Below are 12,123 nucleotides of genomic sequence, written 5' to 3'. Positions count from 1 at the left end.
TCCAGGTTAGTCAGCCTGTCAGAATAAAATGTCTCCTTTCATTTATATACATAATCAAACTGAATATGTGGGAGAGGGAGCACTTTATATGAGTCAAAACCTTACTTAGAAGTACCACTGCCTGATTTCTCCCTCAGGCCACCCCAAACAACAATTCATGTTCACTGGCAGGGTCTCTTGCTGTACCATTTGGGAGACTTGGGGATATCATGGAAAAGAGGGATTCTGGATACACTCCTTCAAACCCAGGGCTAGCCTTACCATTAGGCAGATGGAAGTGACCATCTTGAGCAGTAGATGCTGACTAACTACTTGTCAGGAAATCTGGCTGCTCCTTTTTGTTGCCTTATTTGAAGCACACAAACATTTAATTTGAAGAAGACATCAATATTAGCATGTGTGTGTTTGTGTCTGTGTGTGTGTGTGTGAGAGAGAGAGAGAGAGAGAGAGAGAGAGAGAGAGATTCTGGTGGAGCAATTGTTTTGATGGTAAAGGCTTGACAAGCTTTAGTCAACACATTTTTAACTAATGAATACCTGCAGAAAAATATAACTAACACTGATGCTGAATCTTTCACTCTAATACTGAGATCAAGTGTTCAGTGAAGACAGAAATGGTACCACCAAGTAACAAAATGGGACATATTAGCATGCTCAACAAACCTCACTCTTGAGAAAAAGATTTTTAAAAAAACAAAACAAAACAAAAAAAAAACAAGACCTAATGTAGCAAAAATCTCACCCCACCCTAAAAAACCACCTAGTAAAAACTGACTTCTCTCTGGACTTGAAATTTCTCTTGGTTAATTCTGACACTTATTATTTCCTAGGCACCTTATTTAGAAATCAAGAAGCAGATGGACAGACAAGACCCACTTGCTCATCCTCTTCTGCAGTGGTAAAGACCTTGCTTGGATTATATGCCAGATGATTTTGCAGAATCTTATTTGTTCTGATATTGGTAACATGGGCCACAAGCCATCACCAAGAAAAAGATTACAGAGTTGTGTTCCCCTTTGTGCACAAGTGAGGTGGCAGAGTGCAGTGTGCCAAGATGCATTTGTACATTGGGGGGATGGATAAGTTTCAGAAGTATTTGCCACTCCAGGAGAACATTGAAAGGCCAACCCCTGCCTGGGGGGGAGGGGAATTTTCACACTTTTTGTTATGTTATTGCCTGGAGATGACTTTTTACCTCTAGGAAATGACCAGGAGGTGAATTTCTGTGTCACTTCCTATGGGGGGAGCCTAACCTGGATCTAAACTCTCCCCCCCCCCCCCACCGCCCAGCTTGGGGGACAGGGAAATAATGGAGAAAATGTCTTCCCATATTCCCTAGGGAGAAATTTAGGATGAAAAATATTTTTTGAGAATTTCTTTTTTTACAAATGAGAAGCTAGTGGAACACAGGGGACCAAAAGTACACATGCTGTTGGTTTTTGTTAGCAGGTCCTACTTTCCCTACTTTGGTGCAGTGAGAAGTCCTGCATGCTCATTCAGAAGTTCTATTCTTATGTAGAGAGGTTGTTCCTAATATTATGTAAGATTGTTACTATTTGCCCTGGAAAGTTGCCCCCTTATTTGGCTTCTACTTGTCCATATGACCTGAAGGCACTTTTTACTAAGTGGAGATGAAATACTTTGAGAACCAGCATGGTGTAGTGGCTTGAACATTGGTCTCTGCGAGATCAGAGTTCAAATCCACTCAAAGACCACTCAGCCATGGAAACCCATCGGGCAAGTTACTCTCAGCGTTTCAGGTAGGCAGAAGCAAACCCTCCCTGAATAAATCATGCCACAAAATAGGTTTACTTTGGGGTCACCATAAATCAGAAACAACTTGAAAACAGACAAACACAAGAACAAGTAGAATGAATACTTGTATCTAATAGAAGCCAAAGGGTGATATGATAGCATACCTAATATAGATAGTGTCCTAATAGCTGCAAAAAGATGGGAATTTATGTCATGATTTCTAGAATGCTCTTTATATTTATATTTTAGAACTCAATACTTTGACCCTCTTATTGTCTATATTACAGATGCTATGCCCTCAAAAAAACCTTAGAGTTTTATTAGCAGGAACTGACTTATTACATAGCCTATGGAATAGCCAAGTACATCAAATTAGTCCCAAGAAAGAGAAACGTCCATGATAGCTGGTGACGAGTTATAATCTCAAATCTATATTGTATGTTTGTATTACCAGTTCAACTATTTTATCTTAATTGTGTTTGAATATGAGATCAGGTTGTTTTTATTTTATGCAAAAACCTGGTTGGTTAGTGCAGAATAAACTTGACTTGGGCTTTACATAAGAATATAGTGAGGCTGTTTATAAACCCAATGCAAACATTTTAATAATAACTTCTAGTGCTTTAGATCTTAGCACACTTTTATTTTTGCTGGTTTTACTTTGGTTTTGCGTGCTGTAGTGATTTTGCTCTTTACTGTTGCTTTCATCTTTGTTTAATATGTGCCGTATGGTGTTACGACTGTACTACTTGAATTTTTAAAATGCATTGTGCACTAAGCCAGAGAACTCCTGGTTATTGGATGGTTTAAAAGTGCTATTAAAAATAACATAAAAATTAAATAAATAATATAGAGGCTAAGTTGAACATTAGGACAGCAGCCATTGCATGGACATTGAAAACTGCCTTATATTGAGCCAGACTATTACTCCATCTTACACCATTACTGTCTACTCTGGCTGAGAGTGACTGTTAATAGCAATAGCAATAGCAATAGCAAGTACATTTCTATACCACTTTATCAGTGCACTTAAGTACTCCCTAAGTGGTTTACAAAGTGTAAGCTAATTGTCCCCAACAATCTGGATACTCGTTTTAGCAACCTGTTTTAGGCAGGATTTTTTTTTTCTAGATTTACCTGATGATACCTGGTAGTCTTCCTTCCCCATATTAAACAAGCTCAACCTGATACAGTCTTCCAAATCAGACAAGATTGGATGTGTTCAGGATGGTATGACAGTTATTGACACACATAGCCTTCTTGCTGCCAAAATATTAATTTCATCTAATGTCAGAGTGGGCATGGTAGTATCCATGAAGAACTAGTAAAAATGGGACACCTTTCCTGCACATCAGATAAATAAATCATAGTGATAAATTCACTAGCAAAGCATTCTTCCACAGTCAATGAGTCTGTCACAAATTTGTGCATAACATTTGACTAATATGTATTAAAATCTCTTTTACCTCTTGACAGGATGACTAAGGCGCCTTACAGACGGGCCTAAGCGGCGCCGTCGTTGCGCCAGGAATACGCACGAGGGGCGGCGCTTCCGGACGCGCCTTGCCCCTCGCGCGTATTCCGTACGGCAAGATGGCGGCGCCCTATACAGACGGGCGCGGCCATCTTGACGTAACGGACGCGCAGCGTCCGGACGTCTAAACCCGGAAGAGACGTCGTGAGTGCGCACTTTGGCACTTGCGACGTCTCTTCCAGGTTGCCGGAAGGAGTGCAATTTTCACGCTCCTTTTTTACAGTGCGGGGGAGTCACGCGGTTTGGCTGCAGCGGCTTCCCCGCGCTGCAACCGGCAGCAGCCCAAGACCGCCCCTTTTGGGTGGTCTGTAACGGGCCTAAGGCTGCATCTGCAGAAATAATGCAGTTTGACACCACTTTAACTGTCTTGGCTCCATCCCATAGAATACTGGGATTTGTAGTTTGTTGTGGCACCAGTGTTTTTGGACAGAGAAGGTTAAATATCTCACAAAACTACAAATCCCAGAATTTCTCAACATTTGTGGTGGTGTCAAACTGCATTATTTCTGCAGTGCAGATGCAGCCTAAGCTACCTTGGGGGTTGAGAGAGCTCATCTGGGAACAGATGGGTCATTCCCATGGGCTTAAGAAAAGGTAGAATAAAGGTGTCCACTAGCATTTATATAGGGCTGAAGAAAACACACCCTGATAGTTGCTTGTTTCATTTCACATATTTATATGCATTATTTATTACAGGGTTATTTCAAGTAATAGATCACATATTGTGAAGCTACCTGTGAATCGGGTAAGTCTGATGTTGTTCCACAGGATCTTATATAACATTTCAATGAACAGGCCATTTATTATAGCAATAGCAAATACATTTCTATACTGCTTATCAGTGCACTTAAGCACTCCCTAAGCGGTTTACAATGTGTAAGCTAATTGCCCCCAAAAGCTGGGTACTCATTTTAGCCACCTTGGAAGGAAGCCAGGCTGAGTCGATGCTGAGCCCCTGGCTGGTATTGAACCCACAACCTTGTGGTTTGTGAGTGGCTGTAGTACAGGCATTTAACCACTGTGCCACCAGGGCTCCCTGACATCAAGTAAATTTTTCTCACTTTATTGCTCATGTATATTAAGAGAAATGTCAAGAAAGCTAATATGTGATAAGACCTTCAGATGACCAAGCTATGGTATGGGTTCCTATAATTTATGAAAAGGCATGATTACATGCAAGAACTCAATACTGAATTTATTGAAAAAATTGTTTGAGTTTGCATTCATTTATTTTATCTTGAAAATAATTTTGTATTACAGTCAGAAGGGAATGATTTGTCATAGGAGCCAAAGAAGAGTTGTGGATGGAATCATAAGCTTGTCTAGTCTTGTTTCCCACAATGGTTAAACCAGTACCTCTGAGAAATCTCCTGGAAGTCTAACACTTTCCTCAAAGAAGATGATCTCATCCACAAAACTTCCATTTTATACTTTCATTTAAATTCTTGTTATCTCATTTCTAACATGCCAAGGAGTTTGCTTAAAATTTATGAAATTTTCAGTCTGTCTTTGCAGTCTTTTTAACTGTTTGTTGTTGTTCTTTTACAGCAATTGAAGTTTATGCACACACCACATCAGTTTCTTCTCCTCAGCAGTCCACCAGCCAAAGAATCCAATTTCAGAGCTGCTAAAAATCTCTATGGAAGTACCTTTGCATTTCAGTGAGTACTGAAAAATAATACTAAAAATATGAACAAATCTTGGTCTCACCAGCTAAGCAATAGATTATTTTAAAAATAAACATTCATACAAATATTCTAAAACTGAGATGCTTCCTTTGCAAGTTTTTTTAAGAATGTGCTAATTTCACTGTGTTTACTTTACAACACCACTTATTTTCCTCTCTCTGTTTTGTTTTGAAGTGGGTCACACATTGAAAATTGGCACTCAATCCTGAGGAATGGCCTAGTAGTTGCTTCCAACACAAGACTGCAGGTAAAAGAAGCAGACATTAGAAAGCAAAAAAAAAAAAAAAAGGGTGTCCAAATGTGTTCATGTCAAAGACTGATTTGGTCATGAGTCTTTTAGGTACGATGTAGACACCCTGATCCATGGTTTAATACAGTAGTGAGCACCTGTGGGAGTCTAGCGAACCACATTAGTCTCCTGGAAGATATTGAAGTGTTGCACCCACCCACTTTACCCCCCCCCCCCACATACACACACAAAGCATTTTTCTTTGGTCCCAAAATGCCTCCAAACACCCTTTAGTGGATATGAGGAGCATGATTACCAAGTTTTTATCCAGACATTATAGTTCCAGGAGAGACCTTTCTTAAACAACAAAAAATCAGCATAAGTGACAACCTGATATTTTTAAAGAAGTTCTCTCCTGGGCCTGAAATGGCCCAAGGGCCCTCCAAACTATGACAAGAATGCCTCCATACCACCCTACAGAACATTTGGCCAAATTCTGCGATGACTATTTGACCTCTAGGGTGCCCAGAATCCAGCCCAACAGTTTAGACTTTGCCCAATCTTCCCCTGCTTTTATTGAATACCTGCCTCCCCCAAAAAAACCTGAAAAAATAACATTCTCAAGGAGGAGGAGGAGGTGTAATTAGCTTGGATCCTATTTTTGCCATCTTAATGCAGGAGTAGGTGTAGTGTGGCCTGCAGGCTGCATTTAGCACTTGGACTCAACTTTTATGGTCCCTAATAGTCTCCCAGAATATTGAGCCAGGAATGGGCTGGATTCGAGCACAGGAAATAGATCCTGTGGATCTGGACCACCCCTGGAATAAATAGCCCTTAACACGGGGTCAATTTGACCCCTGGTTTGCTGAAGAGTTTCTCAGAAACTCCATGGCAAATTACAGCTGTTTAAATGCTCCACACACTCTTTACCTTCCTCTTGCATCTCTGCTAGTGAGCAGACCCCACCCCCTTGCTATGCCAAATATGGAAACGGGGCACCTGGCTACACTCATATGACCAGGCACCCCATTTTTGCATCAGATGCAGCAATGGGAATCCGCTCACTACTTCAGACACAGGAGGAAGGTAAGGAGTACACACTGGTAGTGGGTCCCTGAGCTGGTGTGGGCTTTGCCATGTAAACACTCACCCATTTCCCCAAAGTGACCCAGGAGCCCACCCAGGTTAGCATCCAGTCCTGGAAAGCACAGGCCAAGCTCATGCTTTCCTGATCCATTTGCTCAGGGGCTGGGATTTCAAGCTATCTTCAGCATAATCATCATCATCATCATTGATATCATCATCAATTTATTTTGGGAATGTATATGATACCATTCAATATAAATAATTCTGATGTCTCTGCAAATGAAACAATAAAATGCACAGTTTAATATATAACAAAACAATAATAAAAACAGAAGTCAGCAGGTAAAACCTGCATAAAACAATACAGATAAACTAAAAAGGCCTTACTTTTTTTTAAAAAAAAATATTTTATTTCATTTTATACTAATCCAAAAAGAACAATAACAATGAACAATAAATTACAACCTTGCAAAAACAAACCAGACAACAAAAAATAGGGAACAGAAATATTATGGTGTTAATTTTATATATCTAGTGTATCTATACAGCTCATTTTTTATTATCTTTTAAAAATCTTATTACTTCTCTAGATAAAACAGTTTCAAAGATAGCTGGCATAATATGAGTGGCTTGGTCTGATGTTATTTCTATATTTGCATTTACATACTGAATAAATGAATACCATATTGTCCACCATTTGTCATCTGTCCTGTTTTCTCTTATTGATTTAACAGTGAATGTTAACTTTTCTATTAAATCTACATGCCAAACTCTTCATTATCATTTGGCCATACATAAATATTTTGCAGTTTTCCAAAAACATGTAATTATCTTGCAGCTATCAACAGCATATCTGTGAGCTCTTTATTTTTAAATGTTCATTATCATTTGTGAAGACTGAGAATAATAATTTTGACCTGTCAGTGTCTTGGGTCTCATAAAGTAAACAAGTTTTCACCTTGACCAAAAAGACAACCGAATATGCCCCAGGTGAGGTTCTCTGCTGAATAATAAAGGTGCCACCAAGAAGGAGGCCCTCTACTTTATCACAACATGCCTTATCTGACATGAGAAGGAAATGCTGAAGACAATGCTCAAATATAACAATGAAACAACACACAATTTATGCCTCTATATAAATAACTTTAAAAGAAGAGGATACTGTACTTTGAAAAATATCAATCAGAATTGATCCTGATGTAACAGTGTATAAAGTATCTCATGGGGAGAACCCAAGACCTTGTCACACTATACAATATAGCCCTGTGATTCCACTTTAACTGCCATGGTTCTGTCCTGTGGAATCCTGGGATTATCAGTATAGAGAGAGGCACTTAGAATTCTCAACCAGAATGCTCTAGTGCCTCACCAGACTACAGACCTCAGGTTTCCACTAGAATATATTCCAAAAAATTTCAAAAAACATATATTTTGAGTGTTGAAAAATCCTGATGGCAAGAATCTTTGCACTTCAGGACTTATTGTAAGTAAAATTTGCACATAGTTATTTGCACAGAAAACATTTTCTAAACACAAAATAGCATTCTCTGTGTAGAAAATATTACTATGCAGAAATATGATTTCTAACACAGAATGCTGTAGTTGGGGTTTATTCTGAGTAGAAAACAACATTCGGTGGAGGAAACTGCATAGAAATGTTGTTTTATGTACAGAAAATGTAATGCAGAAAATGCTGTTTTCTCTACAAAACAATCACATGCAAATTTTGTGCAGAATAATTCCTAAATTGCGAATAATCTTTGAAAACTGTGTGGTTTTCAAAGACTATTGCAATGGGAATAAAATTTCTAAAATTATGTGTTGCTTTCTATGAGAAGAAACTCAGTGAATAATTACAGCCCTAGATTCCATAGGATACATCATGAGTTGAACCATAGTACTATAATTGTGTGGTGTGAAAGGATCCCATCTAGTATACACATTATACAGGAAGCTTTACATGCACTGATGAAAGATGTATAAAATCAAATTTGGGATGGGACTGGGTTATGTGGCCAATTAACAATTGCATTTTTGTTTTTCTCTTTCAGCTTCATGGTGCAATGTTTGGAAGTGGGATCTATCTTAGTCCATTGTCAAGCATATCTTTTGGTTACTCAGGTGATATTTATAAATCACTCTACATTTTGGGGGACATGGCATGGGAGTTTTAAAAGCAATTCCTGTTGAATAATGTGGTGACATTGTGCTTTTTCATACTGTATCCAGAACAGCAGTACCTGTTCTTGTATACATCTTACAGAGGTTGACAGAATAGAGACATTTATAAGGAAAGGAAGGAAATTTAATGGGAGTGAAAGTGAAAGTCATCTATTCATAACTACACCTCATGCACACATACACATACAGAAATAAGAATGAAGGGAAAAGATAGATTGTTAATTTGTTCACATCTGTTAAGATAAGGAGATCTTCAACTAGCAGAACTTACAGGTAAAAGACTAGTGCAACCCCTCAGTGCAAATGCCCTGACAACAACAGATAGGAAACACCACTGAGCCTCCAAACTCCAAATCAATGGTCCTTGATGACTATTTGCCTTAAAAGTATGCCTAGGATATGTGAATTGAACATTTTAAAGAACATATGGAAAGTCAAGCTGGGTCAAACCAAAGGCCTATTTAGTTCAGCACTCCATCACATGGTGCCAAATATTTGCCTATGGGAAATCTACAAATGTGAGCTCAGCAACACCCTGGCCCACTTATTCTCCTCAGCAACTGATATACACAGTCACATATACTTCTGATCCTGAAGAGAATATATATCTGCCATGACTAATAGCCATTTTCCATCCTCCATAGTTTTCCCCCCAATCATCTTTTAAGGCAGAATGCAAATTTCAACATTTGCCAGTCAGCTTGACCATGCCTTATTCATCTTTCACCTCTCCTTCTTCATTTTGACTCAAACAGCTTTGCTCTCACCAAGGCCATAAGAACAGCATTTTCTGGTATCAGAAGAACCTGAGGCCTCCTTTCAAACTGTTTTTCCAATACAGCTAACTGCTATGTTTCCAAAGGGAAACTGGCTGGTGTGAAATCCCAAAGCATTACACTTGTAGTAAGCACACATTTGTATTAATCTTTGCTTTTGAGTTGGAGTTGGTTTCAGATCTGCACTAGATGCAATGATACAGTACATAAACATTATTCCACAGAAGGCCCCAGTTGATGTGCGGTTTAGGCAAAGTACACAAGAGTTTCAGCTCATTCCTAAACTGATTTTAGCACATGGCACAGCACAGTGTTTTGTGGGCAGTAGTGATGCATTTCCAAATATGGTGAGATAGTATCATTTTGGATGGCAGAACAAAAATGTGCTAACTTGCCAGGGATTCTAGGCTGCTGGAAAGGAGAATCAGCAATGACATCCATATCTGCTTGCACTCTCCAAGAATATGAAGTGGACCATCTGACATTTTATGCACCAGCATATCTGATGTAAATCTAATGTCTTTAGGGATGAACAAGAAGCAGCAGAAGGTGTCAGCTAAGGATGAGCCTGCTTCAGGCAGTAAAAACAGCAATGTGTTACAGGTAAAGAAACATATGAAGCATTTCTGAAAGCCTTTTTTTTAATAGTCCTGCTATCTCAAGGCAGGTCCTAGATGTGAGGTTTATTTATCCCCAGAGCACTTTGGGACACATAAGAAAGCACAGATTCAGAAGGGCAACATATTGCAACTGACATCACCATATCCAGTGACCAAAATGCTATTGTTAAGCTCAACTAGAGTAAAAATACTGAATGAGTAGAATACACAAAGGTGATGATTTATCAAGCTCGCATTCATTTGATCACCTATGCTAGTTGGGACTAATGATTGGATTGAAGTCAATGCATACCTAATTATTATAACCTGCTGGACTATTGTTTTCCCACCGAAAGTTATGTGTTGATTTTGTAGTCCATTTCTATCAAGGAGTGCATTCTTAAATAAGAGATAGAACTGAAAATCCCATTCATGTAGCTCTAGATGGTTGGCCTAACAATAATTCAAATACTGGATACTTGAGCTGGAATCCTGATGGTAACACATGCTTACAGAACCTCCCCAAAACATTAGCATATCTATTACAGTCAGCCCTCTATATCGGCAGGCTAGCCATCCATAGATTGGAGCATCCATGGATGGCCCTGCCCCATTATCATCAGTGGTGAGCGTGCATACAGCCACATTGATGCGGCCATGTGCATGTTGACCTCCATTGAAGGTTAAAGGGACTTGACGTTCCACGATATTTGGCATCCGAGGGGTGTGTGGGTTGGAACCAAACCCCCATCGATATGGAGGGCCAACTGTATTTCAGTCATTGTGTAAGAAAGTATCCATTATCTCTTTGTCCAAGTAACTCTCTGTACCATTCATGCAGCTAGACAATGTCAAGGTGGTATCATAGGGCCAATTAGACACCTAGAGAGGAGGGAGTTGCAGTTGCACTGATAGAAAAAGAAGAGCAGCCATCACCCACCAGTATTGAGGTCCTAGATGCTGATGGCTGTTCTTTTTTCATGGTTTCACAGATGCAGCTGGATGGTGCCCAGCAGCTCCCCATCTCTGGTCATTGACTAGCCATGGAAGTGCACTCTGGTGCTTTCAAGCTACATTGCACATTCTCACAGCTGAAACCAAACAGATGCATGCTGGCAGAAATTTATGTTCTGCCAGCACTCAAACAGAATCTTGATCTTGGTCAGCAAGAAAAGGCATTTGTAAAACTTAACATTTACATTGTCAGAGATATTGCCTTAATCTGGACATTTTCACTAATCTGTCAGAAAGTGCATGCTTCTTGTGAGGAAATTACCACCATTCCCCTCCTCAGTATGCCTGATCTCTGCAATTTGAAACTAAACCAATTCTGGCTTGCTGGATTGAAAACTAGAAGGCAATATCAGGGATCCCCAATTTGGGCAAGAAAAGAATCCTCCCTGAAAGCTTGGAGAGCCACTGCCAGTCAGAGCCACTTGCATTGGGCTAGCTAGACCAGGCATTTGACTCAGAATAAGGTAGTTTCCCATGCTTTTGGAAAAATAATTCAGCCTTCCTAATGCCAGGAGATAGCAGCTGGTACTGCACCATGAATATACAATACTGTGAAGAATGTTATAGCTTTTAGAACAGACATTGGATTTATGTTTCCTGCAAGGCAACATTGTCTAGACCTATTAATCAATTGGAGATAACTTTTTTAAAACTGCCTTTATATTTTTCAGGATGTAGTATTACTATATAGTTATTATTTAGTTGAATTTTTGTATACCACATTCTTCCAATGTTTCATTTCTTTCACAGTCACAGAAAAAAGGGCAGCAGTCTCAGTTTTTGCAAAGCCGAAATTTAAAATGCATAGCCTTATGTGAAGGTAAGCTGAAATCAAATAAAAACAGATTTTATTTGCATAATTAGAATACAATAACAGAACTAGAGATAGGTGGCTGCAAATGCTTCAGGGGTTTCACACTCCCCATCCCCTCCCTGTTCCTTGATAACTAAGGATGGAAATAATATACTAATATGTTTTTTTTTAGTGGTTAACAATGTATTTTTCAGGTGATGAGAAACTCTGTGGTGAAACAGACAGGTCAAATAAAGTGGTTTCCAACCTCTTTGAAGGCAGGGTGTTTAGATGACGCACACCTCCAAAGTGGGCGGAAACTGAACCCAAGCCACACTCCGGGGCTAAAAATAGGAGTAAACAGAACCCAAGACCATTTGGCTTAGCATGGAAGATGTGTATCTTCACACCTGCATAGAAACCCATTGACATGAGTATGGTGCTGTGGCAAAGCAAAGAAATGAAAGTG

At 39.4% G+C, this 12,123-nt stretch overlaps 1 protein-coding gene across 2 annotated transcripts in view; it reads left to right on the top strand.

Moving 5' to 3' along the window:
- PARP8 (poly(ADP-ribose) polymerase family member 8) overlaps positions 1-12,123 on the top strand; it is a 236,281-nt gene that overhangs the window by 218,971 nt on the left and 5,187 nt on the right. For both annotated transcript variants that reach the window (XM_089495801.1, XM_089495794.1), the window contains 7 exons: positions 830-897; positions 3,985-4,033; positions 4,837-4,949; positions 5,151-5,223; positions 8,343-8,412; positions 9,775-9,851; positions 11,612-11,681. In XM_089495801.1, the coding sequence (XP_089351927.1) occupies positions 830-897; positions 3,985-4,033; positions 4,837-4,949; positions 5,151-5,223; positions 8,343-8,412; positions 9,775-9,851; positions 11,612-11,681 (520 nt within the window). The remainder of the gene's footprint in view (positions 1-829; positions 898-3,984; positions 4,034-4,836; positions 4,950-5,150; positions 5,224-8,342; positions 8,413-9,774; positions 9,852-11,611; positions 11,682-12,123) is intronic.

This window comes from Sceloporus occidentalis, unplaced genomic scaffold (genome assembly GCF_023333645.1).
Source record: "Sceloporus occidentalis isolate IW3139 unplaced genomic scaffold, rSceOcc1.0.p SCAF_1, whole genome shotgun sequence".
Lineage (NCBI taxonomy): Eukaryota > Metazoa > Chordata > Lepidosauria > Squamata > Phrynosomatidae > Sceloporus > Sceloporus occidentalis.
The sequence above is the reverse complement of the archived record's forward strand: the minus strand, read 5'-3'. Positions and strand labels throughout refer to the sequence as shown.